General features: G+C 41.1%; 1 protein-coding gene across 4 annotated transcripts in view; it reads left to right on the top strand.

Moving 5' to 3' along the window:
- Positions 1 to 26263, top strand: part of plcb1l (phospholipase C beta 1-like) — a 111847-nt gene that overhangs the window by 41144 nt on the left and 44440 nt on the right. For all 4 annotated transcript variants that reach the window (XR_010167524.1, XM_063902458.1, XM_063902457.1 and 1 more), the window contains exons 4-9: positions 14109 to 14249; positions 14743 to 14822; positions 17927 to 17980; positions 19739 to 19814; positions 21928 to 22028; positions 22757 to 22923. Coding sequence is in view for 3 of the 4 variants with exons in the window: in XM_063902458.1 (XP_063758528.1) it covers positions 14109 to 14249; positions 14743 to 14822; positions 17927 to 17980; positions 19739 to 19814; positions 21928 to 22028; positions 22757 to 22923 (619 nt within the window). In the remaining variant the exon portion in view is untranslated. The remainder of the gene's footprint in view (positions 1 to 14108; positions 14250 to 14742; positions 14823 to 17926; positions 17981 to 19738; positions 19815 to 21927; positions 22029 to 22756; positions 22924 to 26263) is intronic.

Genomic DNA, 26263 nt, shown 5'->3' with positions numbered 1-26263 from the left:
GGGTTAGTAGAGAAAATGTCTTACTCTTAATGCTGCTGCTCCAGAGACCACTGAGCTCTCTCAAACTATTTCCTTTCCATAGAACCAGAGAAAATGGAGATAGAAGGTGCACTCACATTTTTTCTTCTCCCCGACTTTTCCATTGAATGATGTTCGGAGTTTGTAACTGAGAACTTGATACTTGGTCTTTCTTCTTCTTGATTGATTTCACTTTTTGTACTTTTGTTTCCACAGGAAGTTGTATGACATTTGTTGCAACCATTTGTTTGGCAACTTCAATTCTGGACAACGCATGGTTTGGTAGCTGACAGACTGCAGGTTCTGTTTCGCAAGTGTAACACTCAACAGAGAGGCTGAAAATACTCTCTGGAAAAAAACATGTCCACTTCACAAGTAGGATCGCCTGCCTCATGTGCAGTTTTGAAGTAAAAGCAAATGAAAATGATGTCAGTAGAATTAGCCAGCTCGATTACTGTTAGATTTTTTAATTCACATGTCATACAAATCTTATTAAATGTCATTACCCTTCATATAATGTATTCTGTTTACATTCCATATTAGGGCAGGCCTTTTCTTTCAGAAACCCACACTTTTAAAAACAGGTGGAATAATGTGCTATACTGAAATAATTAATTCATGTATTGAAATATAATTCTTCCAGGCCAGGCGTTTCGGCCCAAAGGTCTTTTGTAAAATACTACACTGAAAAAAACACTTCTTTATAAAGCAACTGGAAGGCATTGAACATGAATAGGTTATAATGGTCTGTGCCAGTAAAGTCACGAGTACAGTCTCTGATCCTTTTGTGGATTGACACTATTTAAACAGTATCATCATGACATGTATTCTCTCATAGTCATTTGAGACTGTTGTTATTATGTCAACCTTGTGTGACAACCTTGTGTTTTCTTATGCTCTACTTCAGAGTGGAAAGGAGTGTGAAAGAGGATACATGTCTTTCTAGATTTGTCCAAAAGGTTGTGGCTCAGCATGTTAAAAAATAGGCAATGAGATTATATATATGGCCTGCCTGCACGAACATCGGTTATGGCAGTAAACACTCGCCTGCCGGTTAGAATGATATCCTAGAAGAACACAAGCACAGGCCAAAGAAATACCCCCTAAATGTTCGAGCGGAATCAAGGGGTTCTAACACATAATTATTCCTTTGGTGGATGTCTACACTTTTTAAGTGTAATGGTCTTCTTTCTTTCCGCCCTTGAATGACGTCCAAGTAAACAAAAGAAGCAGACAGTGACTCTGGACTGAGCTGTTTTGATGTTTCACTCCCTTTCTGTATTATACAACAAAAAAAATCCACAGCTTGTAAAGCACTGTTAGCAGCGGTTTACAACTCAAAGGTGTCTTTGATTTGGATTGTGTGTCTTCTTAACAGACGGCAGGCCTTTGGTCTAGACACATCTCCTGGACCGCCATTAGAAACCGAGGGAGGCTAATTAAGCTTTGAGGTGCCCTAGGTGTCTGCTGAACAACCGTGTGACTGATAATCATCTTTTATCAGGGATCAGTCACACAGAATCAAAGCCAATCAGATATGGAGGCTAGCCCTGCATGGGGTATTGAGTTCTCCCATCATGTTTGCCATAATCACTGTGGCATCTTGAAATGGGATGTCCCCCTGATCACACTCAGCTCAGCACATTAACTCCAGCATATAGGTTTAAATGTCCATTCAAATATTGTTAAATATCCAGCCACTTGTTTAAACACTCAGTAATCCTGTGTTGGCAGATCAGTGGAGCACACAGATGCCATACCAAATGGGGCGTCATGCGAGGGTGGTTGGTGGCGGGTTTGTTGGTGGCTGGCATGGCATGGCCCGGCAGATGGTCTGGGGATGTCGGGACAGCAGGCTCTCTGTGTCACAACGAAGCTAATGAAGGCAAAAGGCTAAATGATGACTACACAAAGAGGATAAATCACAATAATCACTGCACCACGTTTACTAAGGAGCCTCAAATGTTTGCAGAGGGATTTGGCAGACAAATTAGGATGCTTATGCACGGAATTATGTTGCCCAGTAAATGTTGCTCTCCACGGAAGAACAGTGTGTGAACTGGCTCGACAGTGTGGTGCTAAACAGCTGTTTCCTCAGATGTTATCTTTGTGAAGTCCTTGCTACTCGCTGGAATAAGATGGTTTCAGGAAAAAGTTCCTCCATCATTTCACAGGAAAATAATGAGCTATGAAGTGAGGTTCATTCTGTTTCACTCTCTTGTAACTGTGGATTTATTAGAGTCATGCCTCTTATTGGCAGCCAAGAATGTCTCCATAGTGTAAAATTGATTTTGTGAAGACACTTTAGGATTAGATTCGACTTGGAGCTCTTATATGCTCTAAAGACACAGTGAAATAGAAAAAACTCATACAAACTCAAATTATATCAGAGTTCAGTACTCTAGTTCCACCTCACTTTTGAACGATCCAATCAAATCTGAAGGATCATTATGGAAGACACAAGCGCTCTCACTTTTGGCTGTGTAAGATTTCTGTGTACTTTAATGTGAGTAAATGTTCAAATTGTAATTTCTTATCTCTACTTCAATTTAGCATAATGATGTTTGTTAGTGTTTCTTCACTTCAGTGTCTCTACTATTCAGCAGTATTTCTGAAACCAGTGCACTTCCCATGAATTGTAGGCAATGATATGCAGCACTCCTGTGCGTCATTCATATGAGCCTACAAATCAGGAAAGTGGCGTCTCTTGGATGAATAAAGCCAGGGCTCTGTGTACATCTCCATCTGCGGAGAGACGAAGCACAGGCCCTTCTCTTCAGCTTCACTATTACTTCACACAGCATGTTGACTACTTCTGATGCTACACAGCCCACCCCCCTCTGTCCTGCAGGAATGTCCCCAATAAACTAAATTACTTCTGGTCAGAATTATTAAGGATGTCATCGGGGCTGCATTCTGTTTAGTGTCCTCTATGAAGCAAAGAGGGTAGAAAACGATCTTTATTTTTTCTGGAAAGGAAGAAGGAAGGGGGTGTAAGTCTGGCAAGATCGGAAACAGCTCAAGGGAGAGGACATATGCTGCCGCCTTACAGCAGTGGCAGTGGTAGAGCATCCACAGCCCTAAGCCTGCACTGTACCAACAGGGACTCGTATAAATTATTTACTCCTGGACCCCTTTGTGGACATTCTCCCTGCGGGGCCACTCTCCATGGGTCTCTCTCCCTGGCTCTTGGAGGGTGCCAGAGGGAGGAATGAAGGCTGGAAATGGCCCTCTGTTTCAAACAAACAGCCTGATGTACTGTGAGTTTTACAGGCCGCTTTAATTATTAATATAAGATATAATAAAAGTATTGTGTCCCAACTTTTATTTTGGTGGTTTGGATTTGGGAGCTCAGTCATGTTAGTGACATTGCTGTGAAAAGTCATGTATGATATTTTGGACATACCTCTACCATGTTTCATGAAAATCAGGTGAGTAGATTTTCTGTAATCTTTTACTTTGTAAACAAACAAATCGGTGCGAACATAACCTCCCTTGCGGATGTAATAATTATTTTTATCGATCCACTCTTAGTATCCCCATCCAAAGGGAATTAACAGTTCAGGGTCACTGAGAGAAAACAGCAGGTGGAAATTCAGCTTCAAAGACACGGACACTTGTTCTAATCTCTTGACTGTTTCTGTTCTTTGTCTATTTTTGCACTCGCTGTGTTTATTAGTATTTGTGTGGGTGTTCAAGCATCTGTGCCTTCATAAATGCCAGTGCACATGCCTGTGCCGCTTCCATGTGTGCATGTACTCTGTGTTCTGAATGCAGTCACTATTTTCTCTGCATCTTCAGAAGTCTGCCCGCACTGAATTAGAGCTGCAGGATAATTACTGTACTTATGTACCTGACAGTTTCTAATGCCCTGGAGCTGTTTTTAGTGCCCCCCCTGAAAGACTGCCGGATGATGGACAGCTTTAATGGGGCTCATCGCGCTCACAAACTGATGCGAATGAGTGAGTGGGTGGGAGTGATGACCAGAAAACTATGTGCACGCGGAGATGGAAGATGTACACTTAAGTAACAAGGACAAAAAAAGTAAGCAACTTTATAAGCTCTGTCAAAGATTTATAACTTTGACCAGTTACTTTGAATGAAATGGTATCAAAGGGCCATTTTATTTGTAGTTCATCCCGCCTTGCTTTTACATTTAAAGTGATTTATTGAAGGACTTTTTTGGTTGGCTGTGGTGGAGGGCGTTGTCTACTTAATGGCTGACTTGGGGCTTGATCACATGCTCCTTTAGTCCTAACTCAATAAACTCAACCCCAAATCGCTCCTGCCAATGAAGTGTAAATCAACATTTAAGTAGATGATAATTCACCTTGTATGTGGTTGTGTGATGATGGGTAAACATTGACATGTAATGAAAAGTGCTTGAGTGGTTTGAAACACTAGATAGGCACTTACACAAGCGCTATATAAATGTTGTCACCATTCAATCCATTTTTAACCTATAACCAGATCATTTGACCAATATTTTACTTGCGTTTTCTTATTAATTTACCTAATTTAAATTTTTCTAAGATGCCAGAACTCAAAAGCTGTCAAAAATCAATCAGCCATTTTTTCTCTTTTTGGCATTTGCCTAGAATCAAACATTTCATCTCTGTCAGTCTTGTCATGTCATACCACAACTCACTTGTCATGCTTTTCTAAACAACTGGTCCAAGTGAACTGTGTGTTTGAGTCTCCTGCTCAGCTGTTGGACTTGTCCCACTAAATTTCCCAGTTCTGTTCGGTGCCCCGCTCTAATGAGAAGTGCTGAGGTGGTGAGTCGCAGCGGTTGATTATTTTCTCCTGCTGGAGTTCATGCAGTGTAACCAAGGTCAGATCCCTCCTGTATGTGACTCTGCCTTCCTGTCTCCCCAATGTGAGCTCAGCCAGGGAAAGGAAGAAAGCATGCCAAGTAGACTGCTTCCACCTCATCAAACCTGCCCCTTGCCCCCTGTCTCTCCGTCTTTCCTTCACAATGAGTCACACTCAGCGTGAATCGTCCCGTTGACTTTTTTTCTTCAATCTCTCTCTCCTTCTAACATCTTTACCTCAGACACCAGCGTCCTCTCAGAGTGCTCACACGCAAGTGTATGAACACATGTAAAATTCAGGACCTCATTTTCCATTGCATTTACGGAATATGTGCACTTGTAACCGATTGCTATGCAGGTTATGTTCCCAGGATTTGAAGTGCAAAGGGACTCTCAGTGATATGGCTGGTCTCCTCTGTATAATTATCCTTATGTCCTACCCTCCATGCTTTTATGTTCTCTCTTAATCCATGCTGGCTGTTAGCTTCCCTGCAGGTCTCTTATTCCCTGTGTTACCCCAGCATCTGCTACAAAAGTCTGTTTTGGGCCATTAAAGGCAGTATAATCTTGTACTCTCCGGAGTCTCTTCAAGGTGTCGTTGGGAGTGGGCTTCTGAGAATGTGCATGTAAAGACTCAAACAGCTGTTAAAGAACCTTTTCCCAATGAAGTCTTTCTTTAGCGTTGTTTGTAATGACAGACATTCATCTTGAAATTGAGTGAATAACATCTACTTTCTTTACGGCCACCCACTTAGCATCTGTACACAACATACAGCTTGAAATCTAAACAACAGCACATTTATCTCCAAGAGCATATTTTACATTTTTAAGTGTGGGCCAACGACACAAACATAAACACACAATCTATCCCCTTAATCAACAAGTAGTGTTTTATGCATGAGTTATAGTAGTTACGATCAATTATGAAACACAATTTTGAATTATTTATTTATTATATATCTTATTAAGACATGGTTGGGAAATGTTTGTTTGTATTTGGTGTAGTGTGTGACCCTTCTTCCAACAATAATGAGTTAGTTTGTTTGTTTGTTTGTTTGTTTGTTTATAAGGATCACAGAAATACTGGCCCAATTTAAGGAAACTTGGGGAAAGGGTGTAGGCTGGGCCAAGGAAGAGCCCATTTATTTCATCTTTTCTTCTGAATGTTAAATAAATAATACATTTTAAATATGAAGTTCTTCTCCTTTTCTGCACATTTAAAAATCTTTATATAAGTCCATATGCAAAGTCCTTGAACACTAGTTTCTTTTAACAGATCAATTCTAAATGGGATTTGGTTGCACAGATGCTCAGAGTGGCCATTTACATTCAGTACAGTTAGAGCTTTATTCAAAGTTTGAGGATGGATGTTTTCCTACCACCATTTGGTTTAGTTTGACATCATATTTGTAAAATAAAACATAAGATTTATCTTCCCTCTGCATCTGCATTTTGCGCTCCTGTAGTGAAAGTGAAAATGTATTTGATTTTTCCTTTCGCCATTATTTTAGCTGTAATGTTTGCCCCTCAATAATAGAATGGACGTGGTCAATACTCATATGCTTCTCATGTTACATTGGTGCCACAGCAGAGCCGATTTCTCAGAAAGATTGTTCAATTTCCTCCCCATATCTGAAGAATTGTTCTCTTAAAAGCTGTGCGGTCATTGTGTGCAGTCGATAGCAAATATTTTCATCTTTTGGTTTGAAAAGGATAGCACTTAATGGATAAAAATAGAAAAGGTCTTGCGTGTAGAGTTTAGCATGCTGAATTATCAAGTGTTATTTGAAGAATGAGGTTGTATGAAATGGAATTACAGCAATTATGAAGCGCAATTATGTTGTGGTAATAGATGAGATATTTCCTTCAGGATGTGCACACAAATAACACAAAAACAGACACAACACACACTCCTACTCCAGCTCAGGAGATGAGCTGTTGAGGCGGGGAAAGTTCTACTGGGACTGCTTCTTTGTGACAGTGTTGGTCAGATGACTGTTAAATTAGATAATACATTTTCCTCTAAAGAAGAATGTGTTTCTCCCCAATGCCACTGCAGCCCAAATGAAACTTCAAGAGTTTTCATATGGGGGTAGGCAGACTCACTGGGGAGTTTGAGCCATTTTCTGGCCACAGGCTGCAGTTATAGCTGTCAACCGCTGTCTGACATCTGCAGGTTTAATCCCCTCTAAACACTGTTAAAGCGGGCAGGTGCTTTTCAAACTTCCTCTATATTACATCTTCTGTAGCTGGATGTTTTTAGTGCCAGTTTCGAACCCAAGAACCTTTGTCATTTTTAAATAAACTGCGTAGAATTCCAAATCATATTCTTAAAAATGGCACGAGTATCTTTGCATCACTTACCATTTATGCAACACATTCACTGAAAACAGCAGCCGCACATTTTCCAAACGTAATCCGAAAAAATCATTATTACTCCAATAAATTACTTTTGTTTCGCTGAGTGGAATTAGGAATAGAACTATGAAGTTATTAAAGCTTCATTAAGATACATCAACCTCATCTTAATGAGTCTTGAGTCCAGCAGTAGGCTGTGCAGTACAATTAAATCTGATTGGTAAAATGAATTGTAATACGTTTATGTAGTCCGTTATGGGATTATTCATGGTAAAATGAGAAATACAGCTAATAAAAGCTCTCTTTTTAACTTTCCCGACAATGTGTAGTGCTAGGTTCTACTGTGCTTCCTGGCATGATTAGCATTTGGTGTCAATGTTCCCCAAGACATAGAAGTGGGTACCTGTCAACACAAGTTATTGCTGATGGGCTGGCCTTTTGGAAATGGTCTGATATGTGCTCTCCATCTCCCCTCTGTCAAACCCTGCCATCTATTGCTTCAATTCTCAATGCTTTCCGGGTTAATGAAATGCCCCTGTGGAAGAGCTTCAGCAAGGGATGTTAAGTCCTATGAGCTGCCTAACCTCCTCCCACGCATTCTCTCAACCTTCGACATGATGCGTGAACGGCCAACGACCCATCACCAACCGGTGGATGCTTTCTTAAAAAAAATCACAGCATTTGATTATATTTTTTCTATTTTATTGTTAAATTGCGATCAGTCCCTCCAATATTCTTATTGCAATATTAGTCAAAATAATCACGACTACATATTTTTTCCAATTCGTGCAGCCCTAGTTTAAAGTTTCTATTTATTTCTTCTTGTTTTGTTTTCCTGCCTATGATATGTATCCTTGACCTGTGTTTGCTGATACCTCATTGATGGACAATAGCCAACCCAGCTGCATTACAGGCAACAGAGCCAGATGGCTTTAAGTCATATAAGCATCATTTTAAGTAATTATCGTCATTTTGGCACATTCTACCCGTGGCAAACCCTTTTCCCACTTTTGAGAAGGTTTCTTCTCGGGCTTATGACTTCGGGACTTCACACAAACACAAATGCGTGCACACTGGCTTTGGTTCCATAGCCAGTGATGCATAACCTGACAGCTGACTGATGAAGCGCTGACCTTTTACTCCTGGCCTTGTGGGCAATTCTCCGCCTCATGAAACTGTGGCAGGCTGCATCCACTGACACTTGAGTGCTCAAATGAATTATGACCATGTGGGAGAATAATAAAAAAGAAGCCTAGACAGAGAGCCTCACAGATGAGGGGATGAGAGCAGGATGCAGATAGCGGGATAAGGGGAGGGGTGGGGGATCAAAGACACCTTCCTGATCCCTCTCTGATTCCCTCGCGCCTTCCATCTTCTGTTCCCGTTCTCTGATCATGTTTACAATGCCGCTGTTTGTCGGAGGTTTATCTCCAGCTTATTCTCAGTGTGTACGCGCTGCACTGTATGGTGGCCGAGTTTCACCCCAAGCTGAGGCGGTTTAAAATGTGAAACTGCAGAGCTGTGAAGGGAGCAGACACTCTCCCATCTTCATATGAAAGGCTGCTCCTATTGAAGCTGAATCAAACAGGCCGTTTGATCAGCAGAAATGCTTCAAAGCTGAACTACATAATTTCCCCTGTAACACAAAGGCTTCAGACTGTAGTTCCCCACTTTGAAGGTGTAAAGTTTTTTGTGTCTTTAATTATTTACCAGCTTTTTGACCGTTTTAAAAGACAAAAAAAAATCTCACACTGTGCTGACATGTTGTACATTTTTCTGTAAGGGTACATACAGCACATACATCACATAATTCACATATGCAAATACATTCACTTTTATTGTATGTGTTAACTTGGAGTGCACCTTAAGATATCTGCATGCTTAAAGAATGTGATGTCTTCATTTTTGCGACTGTGTGTCTGCGTGATTAGGAAGGTCATTTGCAGGAAGCAGCTTTAGCTTAGCGAGCAAGACAGGGCTCTTTCTTCTAATGGGATCAATGTCTCGTTGCTTTCTGTCTGTCTAAGTTATGAGGTGGCTAATGTTTTAAACATGCTCTGCAGATGCAGCATAACCCTCTTAAATAAATGACTTCAGGAGAGGGAGATGTTTCAGGATTAGCTTTGCTGTGGATGAATACCTTTATAGACTCCGTGACTCATACTGGCCGATAAACAAGAAATGTTAACCAACAAACACAAATGCATGCACACTCGGTTTGGTTCCATAGCCAGTGAACACACACACACAAAACACTTGAGCAGGCACTTCACATGACGTCAAAATGTCTTCAAGGTAATTGACTTAAGGGAGATCATCATCCAGCCACCACTTCACATCCATTCCCACATATCGGTACGTAAAAATGAGGGTCTGCACAGTATTTGTGTGGCAGAATCAGCACATAACCCCCAGCTTGATATCCCATCATTTCTTTCCAAGTGCCCGAGGCTCTTCACAGCCCCCACCAGCAGCATCTTGCCGCTCTGTTAGTTAGTAAGGCTAGCCAGCAGCAGGAGAGCGCCCTGCATGTAACCTGCAGCTTTGCTCTGCACCGTCACAGCTTCATGCGTTAAGATGCGCTCCTCTGAATACTGATAAAAACTCTTTATTGCTCTAAGCCCTCAGGCTCAGGAGAGGTCATGTTTATCTCTACCTGTGGATCTCTGGGGTCGATGAGGCCATAACTGGTAGTTTTGTTTGATGAAGGGATTAGCAATTCATTTGGTGTGTAAAAGGTGCGAGGTCACATAAGGTGAAACACAGCAGATGATGATCTGTTTACACCAGGTTCCAAATGCAACATGCAGCTTATATAAATAATGCAATATCTAGTTTTTCCGTCCACCAGAATCCTAAACCCCTTAAATCATGTCTTAAGCTCCCGGCTTCTTAAACATCCTTTCATTTCACAAGTGCAGATGCTTTCAAAATGTAGTCTGAAGTGATGCAAACTCCGCAGCCTGGCGGGGTCAGATAAAGTGCAGTCATCCTTAAGATGCCAGGCAAACGACTTTTCTTTTGCTGTGTCAAGTTTATGTCTTTTGAGAGTTGGTACATAAAGTGAATTTACTGTAAGACCAATTTGTACACCAGCAGCACCTTCCTTGAACAAGGCACTGTTTAAATCAGTGACGTCTATCCTTGACGTCTAATCAGTTATTTTAAACCGCCCCAGCATATTTTCTTTAAGGTAAACGAAGAAAAAAAAGTTGCCCAGTGTACAAAAAAAAAAAAAAGAAGCGCATCTGTTCCTCAAGCATCCTCTTCTCTGCTTATTTTGAAGTGAATCTCTGCGATGCTGACTTGAGTTTTTAACATCTGGCATCACATCTGTGGCGCACTTCACACATTGAAGGCAAGTATTGAGTGGCATGTGTGTAGGTGGATGGGCCATCATCAATCATTCATATCGACATTTCCTTTGATATGATGTTGCAGGGATATCCCGACCTACAAATGATATTCTGCAGACTGGCCAAAAAGATTTATTTGGTACAGATCCACTCGAAAAGATAAAACCATAATCATTTAATATATTTTTCAATGATAAGGAGAAATATGATGCGAGATGATCAACTCTCTATTATCATGCGTTACCGTATATCACAATTTCAGTCGACATATCCGCAATTAGTTATTTTTCTAAATCAGCCCTAGAATACACACACTCATTTGAAAGTGTGTGCATTAATATGTGTCTGGATTTATTGTAAGTTGAATGCATGTGTGCTCTACTGTATGTCAGTGTGTGTGTGTGTGTGTGTGTGTGTGTGTGTGTGTGTGTGTGTGTGTGTGTGTGTGTGTGTGTGTGTGTGTGTGTGTGTGTGTGTGTGTGTGTGTGTGTGTGTGTGTGTGTGTGTTGGACTGGTGCCATGCTGCAGGTTTAATGACTTGAGGTGAGGCTGGCTTCCCTGTGCCGATCTAGATCGTTTCCCCTGGCGCCCGACAGAGTGTGACACGGTTTAATGCATGGCTGGTGACAGTTAGGGCCTTGTGACAAACTAAGGCAGGAAGAGGAAGTGTTGGAATTTCCTCAGGCTGCCACTCCACCTGAATACTAAGTGACTGAGAAGAGGTCCAGTGCTGGCACACCGCATCTGCTAACATGCACCATGTATGCCTGAATAAACACACACAAATTCACACGCATACACTCTAAATGGAGAAGACATTCACATCAGTGGTCAAAGACTGTGAAGTGTCCTCTTGCTTCATCCAAAAAACCCATCCAGCCCCCACCCATAGCCTGTTTGTCTCTAAATCCTCCATCTTTGTGGTGACTGGGTCCTCAGGCATGCCTCCAATGGCTCCCACAATGCACCAGCACAAATTACATTTCACTCACATGACTGGGCCCCCTCTTCCGTTCTTCTCTCCTCTTGGCTTTGTCCCTCTTTCTCTTCATTTTTCCTCCTTTCGTCCTCCTCCTACGCCCCCGTCCTTCCCCTGACAACAGCTAGTTTTTCTCCCACCGAGTCCTTCCCCAACATAACTGCTGATGAAGCTCCAGTTAATGTGCTGTGAGTGCATGCAGCTCCCTCCCCAGGTCAGTCCTCTGCTGACTGCGGCGTACAAGGAGATGAGCTGCATGTTGGGCTAATGGCTACAAGTAGCGTCAAAACAATATGAAATTGTATTGACATTCAAGCGCTGTAAAAAACAACATACGCATCTTACTGTCGTCGTGTCTGTTCTCAGAGGTTTTTGAACTGCGGCAGTCTGCCAAAGCATCCCTCAAAGGGTTGCATTGCATTGTTTGTTTTAGCTAATTGAAAGTGGCTTTTTGTGCTTTGATTGATGGGGCTCTGGGTTTTTCTGATTTCATAAGTGGACAGTGATGGATGCAAATTTAAACCGGGACTTTGTCTTCCATTGATTGGTGGTCATGGATGGAGTCATGTAACTCTAAATGTATCTGCAAATCAGACAACTGTCTTTTGAGCAATGTTCTAATTTAAGTAATTCAATCTTTATTCCACAAATGTATAGAGTTGGAGCGACTTCATGTATTATAGAGAATCATCACAAGCTAAAAAAAAAACCTAGCACTTGCCCTAAATATCAAACTTATCCAACCCTAACTACTAAGGTCCCGAAAACATTAACTTCATCAGTCTAAACATTAGTTTAAATTAGGTCAAATAAAATAAACACAGACATATTAAAAGATCATTTATTACAGGAGACTTGTTTAGAATGTCCAGTAAAGTAGCCCTCCACTCAGCCATATAAAACCATAAATTATTCTATGAGATGCAGTCAGACAAGCTCTGAGGGGAGACTTTCTTCAATAAATAAAATGTATTGCATCAGAAAAGTTCAGCATGATAATAATGGGCACCACTAAGCCGCACAGTTTGATTGGGGGGCGTGTGGGACGTGTAGAGGACATTTATCAGCATGACACAGAACACAATGCTCTTTGTTTGATTGGTTAGATTTGTGGGAGCTCATTTGCTTTCACTGCAAAATCCTTTACAGAGCTTTTTTGTTGTGTTAATTAAGCCGGAGCCTCCATTTTGTATGCTGCGTGTGCACTGTGCCGCGAAAGAGAGAAAAAAGATCATTGCTATTCCTCTCTTGTACCTCAGAGGCGTTGTTGTTTGTTTTTCTATATGATTCACAGTAAAGATGAGCTGCTTAAATGTATATTTGCTAAATCGAGTTTAGTTTTCCTCAGACAGTTGCCTCTGCGGAATACAAATCCTTCAGACTTTTTCTCTGTGTGCGCTGAACTGTTGCCAGCACCCAATGTTGTGTTACTACAGACAACAGACGTTTTTCAACAGGCTCATTTAACCTGCTGCTGTTCGCTGGATGATGAAGGTTGCAGGGAATTAAAGTTGTATTAAATCTGAAAATTGCAGCGCTGGAGGTTGAAATGATTTCTTCCATGAATTAGCACTATTTGCGGAAGCATTTAATAAAAACCTATCTGAGCAAATATAGCGTCCTCATGGGATCTCTCTCTTAGGTGAATACACTGATTATTGTTAGTCACAAGGCTGTGTGAGCATTGGCTGCTGTTCTTACCATAGCACCGTCTGACACTGTCTGATTGAAAGTATGATAGACAACAGGATGTTTTTTTAAAGCCCTAAAACAAGGGTTAGGGTTAGCAAAGTTTGAATACCATTAAACACTCTGGATTTGGAGTGTTATCAAGGGGTCGTTGATAGTAAATACAATCATAAGGGCGGCAGATGGATGGTCCACCTATTGGAAGGTTGGTAGTTCAACATCCAGCCCCCACAATTAACATATCCATGTGTCTTTGGGCAAGATACTACACATGGTACCAGCGAGTTCACCAGTGTCGTTCATTCAATATGAGTTCAACGCTTTCAGCCTCTTTAATTACTCTACTCTTGAAATGTGCCACATCATAGCTTAACCCCCCTTGTTTGCCTGTGATATGAGAGTCACTTTGAGATCTACTGGGGCTGCGGTGTCTCACCTCGCTCCTCACACCCTCGCCTCTCACAACTGACCTCTCATTAATCACCTAAATCAGCTGCCAAGACGAGGCGCGAACTCCCAAATACTGAACGGCTTGTTTCAGTTCAGTGCTTTCGGGGGCAATTTCTGTTCTATTAAACCATGACACTGAGTAGTTCTGTCTGTCACTTCTCTCGAAAAGGTATACCTTGTGTTTTGTTCCACCGGTGGCCTGTTTAATGTGATTTTCCTGTCCATCGATGGAATTTTGTTTGTGCTGCTAGGCTATAGATATAGATTTGGTTCAACTGTAGTCCATGGGAGGTGGTTTTCTGTGTGTTTGAAGCTGGACTAATATGACTGGGAAAGATTTAGAAAAGTAAACAATGCACCTATCACTTGATGCCTTTGATTAGTTACTCCATTCTCTAAAAGCCATGACACATTTTTTTGTAACATTTGTGTTTCATTGTTCAGGAAGCCAAGCTGCGTGAGCTACTGGATGTCAGCACACTGGCGGGGAAGATGGAGAACAGGATGCTGACGGTGGTGAGCGGCCCTGACATGGTCAACATCACCTACCTGAACTTCATGGCCTTCACGGAGGAGACTGCGAAGGTAAATAAAGAAACACATGATAACTGTCCCATTACTGTATGGTTATACATTTTTTTATATTGCATTACACAACATGCCATTTATTTCAGGTTCAGTTTTGAGGTTTTTTGATAATGGCACCATTTCTCTGTTGGGTTAACTACATGGTGTGTGTCTTCAGGGTTTAGCTTTCTCATCAAACTAAACTAAAAAAAAGTAAATTTTCTGAATTCAAACAAACATTATCAGCATATCCCCATATTTAAACTCATGTCTTTATTCATTTTGACCATATAGTAGTATTGAAGAAGACCTTAAACAAACGATTGAGAGCATAAACTCATTAGGCAAATCTTAACTAAGGTGAAAAATCAAGTGAGAAGTGAGGACATTTTATCATAGACTTCAATACGTTCAGACTCCCAGGGGTCTGCTTCTTTAAACAGTCTATGATTTCACCCCTCAGCACTATGGTTTGTGCCTGACTCTGCATCTGTGTTTTTGTTCTCTTCAGGAATGGGCGGAAGAGCTGTTCAACCTGGCGTCCAACCTCTTTGTACAGAATATGTCCAGGGAGGACTGCCTTGAGAAAGCGTATGTCATCCACACAACCAATTCAAACTACCCTCACACACACACACACACACACACACACACACACACACACACACACACACACACACACACACACACACACACACACACACACACACACACACACACACACACACACACACACAACAAGCAGTCATACAAAAAATGTAAATCCCCAAGATAAATATGAAAATCAGGTCTGCTAGAAACAAAAATGTCCATTATGCCGAGCGCCACACCAGGTATGTACTGTGTTTTACATAAACAGAAACAGCAGGGGAATGCAAATGGGGCCTCTTATGTAAAATAAACATATGATTGTAATCTAGGCTGTGTTTCAAAACTTACTTACTTCTAAATACATTCAAAAAGATGTTTCTTGCACTCGCATAACCGCCTCATAAAACACAGCAGTACACACACAGGAACATTTATGCATACACTGAGGTACATATGGGGCTGTATTGTACTTGCACACACACACACACACACACACACACACACACACACACACACACACACACACACACACACACACACACACACACACACACACACACACACACACACACACACATACACACACACACACACACACACACACACACACACACACACACACACACACACACACACACAGGAGGTAGCTTTTCACAGCTACACAAGGCAGCCCGAGGGTTTGAGTTTATAAAGGTCATTTCACCTCACATCGTTGCAGAGAGAAAACAGACAGGAAGGAAGGAGGATAAATAAAACAGCTGGAAATATGTTTCGGTTCATGAACCCGACTCTGTGCATCTCCAGCGGCTTATTTGCCTCTCAGTGCTTATATGTGTGACAGCATGTAAGTGCCTGCCTTATCATGGTGCTGTGGCCTATATTCCTGTTGCATTTTTGAACATCACGTCCCGGTAGATCCTTCAACAAGAAGAATTGTTGACCTGAAATTAAGGTGGTGTCGAAATGCTAAGAAGGAGTCACCATTTTGTTGGGTCCAGCTGCTTGCATAAATCACCCCGAGCCCATCGTTGGCTCTTAGTCTTGTGAGACAGTTATCATCAATCGCCTTGGAACATCCTCAGATCCTGTGTAATAACGGTGTCTTTTGGCTATCAGCACCACACTATTGATCAGATTGGAACACACACACACACACACATACACACACACACACACACACACACACACACACACACACACACACACACACACACACACACACACACACACACACACACTGATCTACGGTTCACAGCTGATTAATGTGTGCACTGAGTGACGTAGTGAAGCTAAACTATGAATCTGCTGCACTGTATTGAGAGAGTGGCTCTGCTAGGTGACAACTCCCAGCTGTCTGATGTTTATCAGTAAACAGAAGCCATTAACTCTCACCCCCGAGGAGAGTAATTGACTTATGAGACAATAAAAGTAGTCATCGACCACATAGTACAAAAGAGATTGCTGAATTTAATTGAATAGAGCAGGTTTCACAGTCACGCTAGTTTGCTTGCAGCAGCATTTGTTGTACTCTGCTTCCCTACAAATAAGACAATTCTCTGTCATATTACTACTGCATGAGTCCACGTTGATGTTCCTTTGCATGTGGTAAATTGTCTTTTATAGCTCTTTAAGCTGTGATATGTTTTGTAAGAGGCCAGCATATAGCAGTAATGTTCCCAGCAAGCGGAACCCAACATGTTTTATTGACTTCTTTTAGATGTTCTATTGAGATTTACAATATCCCTTGGTTATGTCAGCTTGGCCCAGGGTTAGTGTTAGAATTGCATGCTTTGCATTGGGGTAACATTGACCTACAATTTCAAACCATTTTCTTAGATTGTGTATGTTTGCGCCACCAAACACCAAAGCAAATTCCTTCTATGTGTAAATGTACCTGACAATACACTTGATTCTGGTTCTGATAACTATGCTAAACAGTAGATGCTTGGTTAGGTTTGGATTACTGAACAGGCCTACTTGGCAAGTGTCAGGTCCCGCATGCCTTTCATCTGAAACATGTCAATCAAAGAGACACTTACCAACCAGGAAAAGACTTGAAATGGTTACAAAGAAATATAAACAAACTACAAAGAGACACAATATGACTACAAATGAAACAGATTCAATCCGATACAAAACATCTGCATAGACAAACAAAGAGACAAAACAACCATAGCGGCCACAAATTGAGTACATAGAGATGCAAAGCAACTACAAAAAGACATTATTACAACACCGATGCACAAATAAAATGAAGGGGCTAAAAGGTTTGTGTCTTGCTTTTATGAATGCTGATTTGTGGGGCATTTTGCATGTCTGTTCCCTGGTGCTCATTCTCATTCATCAGCCGTGGCTCAGCGTTACTTGGAATGGGATAGTATAGAGTCCTAAAGGAGACAGAAAGAGAAGAGAAAGTGGTGTGTAAAACATAAAACTGAGACAGTTATCTGTAGTCCCGTCTTGATAAATTATACAGGCATTTGTAAGAGAAACACCTATCTGCTCCCTCCTTGTTTCCTTACTCCTGAGCCTTTAGTGCCATCCACTGTTGTAAACAAGCTCCTTTTCTGCCAACATTTCCCTTTGTTCCACCTTTAATCTAGAGAAAAGAATCCATGTTAGCCACGTTAACCATTACAGTCATCTGTGACTTTGCCTTTGGCACCAGTCCGGCCCTGTGAAGTGGACACTGTAATGGATATTAATTATTAGCCAGCAGCCACTTAATGCCAAGCCTGGAATGATGGCTCCTGTTGCAGCGCAGCTATTTATAGCCTGGGCTGCGCTGCCTGTGTTGCTGGTGCATGGCTCTGTGCAAGACTTCCAGGGATTATCCACAAGTCGCGTACACATGGCGAAATATTCATGGTGTGCACTAAGAACTCTTCACATCAATCAACCGCATGCTCAGCATTATAGAGACACAACTGTGCATGTACTGCACATTTGCATAATCCCCTGAAAGACAGGCACATTATTTACATACACAAATGCGTCTCAAGAAAGCACACAGACACAGAAAAGATCATTTGAGCAAGTACATTACTCACACAGACAAACTTCTGATTTCATGTGGTGTAAGGTTTGTGTTTTGTCCAATGCAGATACACTCGGATGAAGCTGCAGCTGAACCCTGAGGGGCGCATCCCCGTCAAGAAGTAAGTCTCTCTGACTCATCCTCCTGTCCCCTGCCACCTCTCCACACTTTTGATCAATGCGTAGCTTCCTCTGCCTTCTCTTGTTACTAGCAGCATGTATATGCCTTAGCATACAGACATTCTCTGTGAACATGTGTGCATTAATTACAATAAGTTACCCTAACATTTGTCGTCACAATACTCCATTGTTCTCCCCATGAGCCAACGTTTATTCGTTTCATTTGTATAAGGTTTTATCTGATATTCATTCAACCATGAGGATCCAAACTCACTAAAATAAGTATATTAGCTAGCAATTAGCCAAACTATTTAAGTGCCGCTGCAATTGTGAGTTTTTGTAGCATGCCATGGGAAAGCCCCATTTCTACCTTTCACTATCTCCAGCTCAAGATCTGACAATGTGTGATGTGTGTGAGAACTTCCCTTTTAGGAATTCTCTGGGAGTTTGTCATCTGCATCTCCATTAGTCGAGTTTAGCGTGCAGGCAGACAACAGCGCACCACTGCGATAACCTCCCTCAGAGCCGCGGAGCAAAGCAGTGGGTGTCAACACAGAGACACTCCTTGCCGTTTAGGGAATTAACCTCCTAGCTGGGAGGACATGTCAGCCCGACTAATGTCAGCTTGACTCTTCTCTCCCACTGGGCCTACAGTACGTGCCTGTGGATCTGCACTGGAATACCTCTGGATGTAATTAAAACAGGCTACGGCCAAAGGAGACCCAACAGATAGCGGTAGCTCTAACGACATTGGAGAGCGTGGAAGTAAATCTCATTTATTGTCTGTATACACTAGAATGACAGAATAAACAGGAGATTAGCCCAACCATTCAGAAGCACAGCGGTCTCTTTGCACTCACAATGACTGATGAGTCTGGTCCAGGGAAGGAAAAAAAAACGAATACTGAAAAGACAAATTTATCTGTGGAACCATTGAATCTGCATGTGTTTATTCAATTTCCAACTGTGTATGGAGTCATAAGCAATGTCTAAAAAAGCTGTAGCATGATAACGATAATGATGATGGTGATGATAATAATAAGAGGCAATGTCACTTTATGATCACAATCACTTTGACTGCTCGTCTCCGTAAACATGTCTGTGGTTTTATGGTTTTACAAAGGATCACAAACAATATCACGCTTTATGTACATATGGTGTGACCATCTGGTGTTGAAACAGTGTGAACAACACTATCCACATCCGTGTGTTATGTATTGTGCCATTTACATTTGAACAGTTCATTTAGGGAATACTACTGTACTTTAGTGTGAACAGATTTAACCTTTTGTAGGTATTAAAACCACCTCACCCAACAGTACCAGGGACTACTGCCAGAAAGATATCTCAAAGCAAAACATAACATAGCCTTCATGAATAAAGCGTTTTTTTAGGTTTTTTTATTAGACTGTATATGTTTTATTTTTTCCCTCTTTGTCTCTATTCAGCGTTTCTCTTTCTGCATAATTCACAGTTCCATTTTTCATCTTGGCATTCTCTTTGTCTCACTTTTGTCAGCTTTCTTTGCAATTACATGGTTATGTTCTCGCCTTTGTATTTCCTGTTTTTTTTTTCCTTCCTATCTTTCTTTTGTATGCTCCTGCCACACTACAACTTTTTCACAGGATTTTCTTGATAAGCATCCAATAAAAGCAGTGATGAATTCATCCGTTTGACACTGAGGATCAGAGCGAAAACTCCTCTGTCTGTGTGGCCTTTTTTTGCGATTACTCATACTGGTGTGTTTGTGTCCCCCGCAGTATCTTCAGGATGTTCTCAGCAGACAGGAAGCGAGTGGAGACAGCCCTGGAAAACTGTAACCTCCCTTCTGGCAGAGTAAGGCACCAAAATACTCAATCTCCCGCTTTCCTCAAAGCTGTGTGTCGCTCTGTTTCATCTTAGTCTCCAAGCTCTTTCATCTTCTCCATCCATCCATCCATTAGTGCGTCCTCTCACCTCAGCTCAATCTCTATTCTCCTGAAACAGCGGCTGATTGCTGCTTTGCTCATTTGTTTGGAGGGTTATTTTCTGGATGTCTGCATGAGTTCCCAACTCATTTAGCCTCGGTTTTAATTAAACAACCCTTTGGGATCAATAGAGATGACAAAAGCTGTTTTAGCTTTACCGCTGTCAGACATCATTGGAAAGAAAGGGCGTAAAACAGTCCCCAAAAACTGCAAATAAACCAGGTATTCAAGCAATAGATTCAAGATTTAAAGTGTTTAATGTCATATGCACAGTAGGTACAGCGTAGTTTGGCAATAACAGTCATGAAGTCCCAGGCTCATCAAACTGAGTAATACACAATATACTTAAAACATAAATAAAAAAGTGAAAATAGTGCCAGGATAAAAAAGAAATGTTGACACAAATCAATACAATGTAAAACAAAATACTGTACAGTGCATAAAAGACTGGTTATTGTAATTTATTACTGTTGACCGGCAGCCCTTTAATGCAGCTCTGTTTACATGCTGTGGCACGTGCATACATTTACCTGCAATGAATGGCTTCAGAATACAAACAGAAAGCATACACACACAAGAAATACCAACACAGACACATACACTCAGAACAAGCTACATAATTAGCAGAGCAGGAGGTACGAACGTGTTTCCGTATGAAGGTCTTTTGGGATTTGCTGTTGTTCCAACGTGCGAGTAATTAGAGCTAAACGGTGGTGCTGTTAATCCCTCAAACACATACACGAACAGGCAAAAGCGCATGCACACCGAGCTCGCACCAAGGTCTTTAGAATGACTCATTGAGTTTCGGCAAGGCTTGACCTGCATCCCCGCCTCTCTCCCTCTCCGGCATCCTTCCTGATCTTCTTTTCTCCCAGTATTCAGTTCTGCTCTGTTTCTCACCGGCACAATGCTAGTGCCTGCACTGTGTCTTTATCAGACCCGTTTGCCTCTGATAGCTCTTTATAATTAGCCCTGTGTCCGCAGCTCTTTTTTTTTTAAAGTCTCGGTTCAAATTGCAGACAGACCTTTTCCGTTAAGGATTTTAATTTGAAATTAATATGCGTGTAATTGCTTCCACAGGGAGAACAGAGGTCAGCTATAAAACATCCCATAGCGTTAAACACAGGATTTGACTTCTTCAACAGCAACAACATATTTTTTAAAAGCTCCCTTAAATTAGATTAGATTTTAAAAATGAATCAGCACATTGCATGGAGATGAAGTGCAATTAGGTCCCGCCCACACTGAAGAGGGAAACAATTCATCCCTTGATATCGCTTGATGTTTTATTGCATGAAGGCCACTTTTGTATGCTTCCAAACAAGAGAAAAAATGCCTTTTGGCTGCTGTGCGGTCTGATCAACAGCGTAAAGAACCCAGAAATACGGCATTATAAGCTGCTGAAGCGAAAAACTAAGCCTTTAAGAAGACAAAAGTGCAAAAAGATGGGGGTAACAGGACTTGAGGTATCAGCTGGAGAAGGCCAAAAATGCTGGATTGTGAAACTCAGGGTGCAGAGAGTTTTGTCTAAATGTCACTTTTATGCTAACTGTATGTCATAATGGAATGTAGATAAATCTGGAAGCAATGCAGTATTATGGTTAGAAGTGCCTAAGCTACCTGCATTAGCTTGCTAACACTGACCGTAGCTAACATTAGCTTGCTGGCTTGCCCCATCACCATTTAGTTATCAATTGCAACGATGTTTGACAACATTCTGCAAGCCATTTAGCTAGCTAAAGGGAGTTTGATAGCCTTTCAGTTCATGGTTGATTATTGTGGTTTATTATTGCCGATCCTTTTACCCTGCGCTGGGCCGAGTGTGTTACGTACTCTACGGGTCCCCACTGTGCACATTTGTGTCCCCTTTACTTAAAAGTCAGTCAAAAAGCAATTGCAGCAGTACTAGTAGATCGATATAGAACCAAGAGATGCTACATATTTATATAAAATATAACCAATTTCACTGTTGTCTGCTGCAGAATGACTCCATCCCCCAGGAGGATTTCACTCCAGAGGTCTACAACATGTTCCTGAGCAACATCTGCCCACGAACTGAGCTGGACCACATTTTCTCGGACGTGTAAGAACCTTGTTTCCCTCTGGTGTATTAGCCTTTTAAAAGTCTCTCAGGAAGTAATCATCTCTTCAACCTCCAAAGAATACTCTAATCCCAGGTTAGAAAGAAAAGTAAACTTAAAACAACACGAGTGATTAATTCATTTAATTTGTGTTTCACAAGCCATCTGTTTCTCGTTTCGGACTGGCAGCGAGATAATTGCTGCCATCGTTGAAAAGCAATATGGCTTTGCATACTTAGGACACCTGCTTTTACCCATTAGAGTCTTCCTAACTGTTAATTAGCACAGAAACGTGTGTTGTAATGGCCCTTGATGGCCCTGGTGGGGTGGCACGGTCTGAGCTGAGCTGCCCTCTTGGCCCCCAGGGATTCAGACCATCAGCTGAGGCAGCATGGCAGCACGACTGGGGCCACTCCAAAACATAAATCTAGATTTTAATCACAGTTAAGTGAGATGGCATAAGAGCCGGGAGGATATGGAGATGATGATTTAATGGAGCAGGCTTAGAAATGAGAGGCATTTTAATCAAATCTCATAATTTACTCAACACAAGATTTAATCCTCTCTTCTCCTTTGCACTTGTGTTGCTCTATATTTCCAGAGCTCCTTTCTGCTTTAATTACTGCTCCTCCCTCCATCATCCAACCCTTTTTACAGTTTCTCGTATCCCAATTTTTAACTGCTGTACCAATTTTACGCAATTTCATGTAATCCTTTTCCTTTTTCACAGGGGGGCTAAGAGTCGTCCATACCTCAATGTGGAGCAGATGACAGAGTTTATCAACAATAAACAGCGAGACCCTCGTCTGAACGAGATACTCTACCCTCCTCTCAAACCAGAGCAGGTCCAGGTGCTGGTGGACAAATATGAGCCTAATGCCTCTCTGGCACAGAAAGGTCAGTGGCTCAAATGTCTGTCAGTGCAAACACAAGCACACTGTAATGCTTACATGTACACACAGACACACAAAGGGCACTGTCAACAGCTACCTTTATGCAGAAAACAAGTTACTGCTGAATGTTATATGACTTGTATTCAACAACACTGAAATATCCTAAAACATAATTCAAAATAACATTTTTAACAGTTTTACCAATGATGTATATGTTCATAATACAGGTTAGTCTTATTTTTCTTTTAAAATCTGATGATGTAAAATGAAAAGAAGTATGTTTTATTTTTATAAAGTGTGCAATATTTGACTCTGATTTTATTTTAGAAATCAGAAATGGAATGTGAAATATTGCAACAGATGGCCGGAGGTACAGGGTTATCTGGCAAAAACGCATCAAACTGAACGCTCTATTAATGGGCTCCATTAGAACAGAGTGGATCTTAAATAAGACATCATTGAAAGATGACAAATTCGGCAGCAGATAACACATTTTGCACAAGCTACTGTAGAGTCTCTTTTGCCTTGTCTGATCTTGTGAAATGTCTGCATTCAAAAAGGATTTCAGATTCAAAAATGTTTTACATATTTGTTTTTACCTTTATCTAACCAGGATAGTTCTCATTGAGATTAAAAATCTCGTTTGCAAGAGAGTCCTGGCCAAAGATAGTTAGCAGCACAGTTACACACAATTTTTAAACGCACAATCATACATCAAGTTCAGCCGAAGCATTTACAGAGTGGCCTGCTTCAAAGTCATTGAGAGTCGCTTTGAGTCTGTTTAAGGAAACCAGCTCTCTGAGTTTCAGCTCATTTTGCCGCTTGTTCTAAGCCGCAGGAGCAGCGTAACTAAACGCCCTCTTCCCCAATTCAGTACGGACTTTTGGTACAGTTAGAAGAAACCATTTTCTCGGAGCTAAGACGATAAGATCCAGTGAATGTTCGGTTCCTGTACATCCTTAGATAAGGATACGGAATTTGCAAGATGTCCTTACTTAAACTTATTTTGTAATTTAATAACAATTTCCATTGTTATAACAATGTCAGTTAAACCATATTAGGCTTTCTCCCCTTTTTGATCCGGTTAAGTGCAAATTATAATACATTTTCTGGCATTATTACATTTCAGAAAATGATTACATTAATAGGTTCTACTAAAGGATTTTCCTCAATTAGGCCGTTTCATTTTTAGGTACCAAAGTGCGATTGTGTTTAGAAGTTAAACATTTTAAAAAGCACGAGCACAAACATGTTACCACATTTGACTTAGATATCCCTAAGCTCGTCCAACCCTACCCCTAACTCTGTACTGCAGCCCCCACCACCAATACATTTAGAAGGGGTGTTGCCATAGTAACACTGCTGAGTGGTGTCCAAAAGCTCTGAAAGTGACGGGACGCAGCGGGGTGCCAGGGAACGGAATGCTAGGAGTCTGTAAAACACACACACACACACACACACACACACACACACACACACACACACACACACACACACACACACACACACACACACACACACACACACACACACACACACACACACACATACACACATACCAAAATGTTTCACCCTCTCACAACAGTTCTCAGGCAGGATATTCCCTGCCATTTTATTCACAAGAATGGGATAACGAGTAGAATCCTTGAGTAGAGAAAAAGTGTGTGAAAGAGAGTTAGTGAAAACAACGAGAGCGGGGGGGGCTGCAGCTTGTGTGTGTTGGTGCTTTAGGAGAGCTTGAACAAAAACCAAGTAGCGAACGTAGTGTAGCAGAGAACTTTTATTGCTCGGTTGAACACAGATGCACATTTAGGTGTGTTCACAAGGACACACACTATAGTTTCACTGTAGTTGTTCTTTGCGTGAGTATTTCCATTTTATACTAACTTAGACCTCTACTCCAGTATATTTTGGAGGCATTTATAGTAATGTTAACTCCGCAACACTTATTTGACAACTTAAGTAAGCAGTAACTTTGCAGATTATGACTGCTTATACAAAGGTTCAAATAAATGAATAATAATGAGTTCTAAGTACATTTACCACACCATCTCTTCTCTTTACTGTCATTCCGTGGTGGTTTTAGACCAATTTGAAACACTTTCTTCAATATTAAGTATGAATACTAATATTGGTGTTTGCTTTAGTAACATAACTTGTGTCAATTTCCTATTTACAATTTTAGTTGTATTGAAAGGACAGAGGGGGGTTCTGTGTAAAGAGAGCTTTCAGACACATGATCAACTTAGTTCATCAAACACTGATTTGTGTTTTGTTTGCCCCCACAACCTTCTATGTTGTAGTTATTTTTAGATAGTTCAGAGTTAAAACAGGTTCCTAGGTATCACTGACATGAAAATGATTTTAGATACTCACTTAATGCTGGGTTTTAGTTGTATTGCTGTTGTTACTTACAGTAGGCCACAGTTACAGCACAGTTTCTGCTGCAGCACTATCAGTAGCGCCTGCACCCCCCATCCCCCCTAGAAACGCTCATGAAATGCAGTTTGGGTTAGTGAATATATTATTTATGCAGCCAAACTGCAATTGTATTTATTAATATTGGTTGGTACTTGTTTCAGTAACTTTCAGTCACTAAAACAAAAAACTAAATAAAAACTTATTTTGGAGGGGCCACACGGGGGGACAAAGCTCGGTGTTACAGGGGCCCCTGTTGGCCATCCCCTTAGAACTGCCCATTTATTAGAATATTTGGCTGGTCTTTGAACTTCCCCGTTGTATATTTCACCAAAAGAACTTTTACTGAAAACTCGCTCATCAATATTAAATGATTGCAATGCAAATGAAAGCAATCCTGTAATTATTCTGTAGGAAATATGCTTTTTCATCTTTTTTGTCGGGGAGTTAGACGAGAAGTTTGAAGCCAAGTTGTTAATCTGTTGGTCCAATATAAGGCTACAGCCAGATAGCTTAGCTTAGAACAAAGACTGAAACATTGGGAAACAGCTAGCCTTGACTGTCAAAAGCAAACAAAACCTTCCCAGCAGCAAATCCTTATATCTCTAACCCGTTTGTTTAAGATGTAATTTAATCCGCTGTTTCATGGCAGGTTGTGTCCTAGACTATTTAATGGAAGTTGGAACAGTTGCCAGGCAACTAGTAGTACTTTGGCAACTTGTTTTGTTTCAAAATTGGCTTTTCTTTGCACTGCGTTTCTTTATTAGTATGCGTTAAAGTTATGAATGTGTGTATGTGCTGCCAAAGTCGTTTACATGGGTAACATTTGCATGTGTCAAAGCCATTTAGAGAATGTGGATAGCAGACACTGTCAACCGAATAAAACCTCATATCCAATAATAAGTCATAGACTGCATGTCAAGCAT

Source organism: Eleginops maclovinus, chromosome 15, assembly GCF_036324505.1.
Source record: "Eleginops maclovinus isolate JMC-PN-2008 ecotype Puerto Natales chromosome 15, JC_Emac_rtc_rv5, whole genome shotgun sequence".
Lineage (NCBI taxonomy): Eukaryota > Metazoa > Chordata > Actinopteri > Perciformes > Eleginopidae > Eleginops > Eleginops maclovinus.
This window is presented reverse-complemented; position numbering and strand designations above follow the sequence as displayed.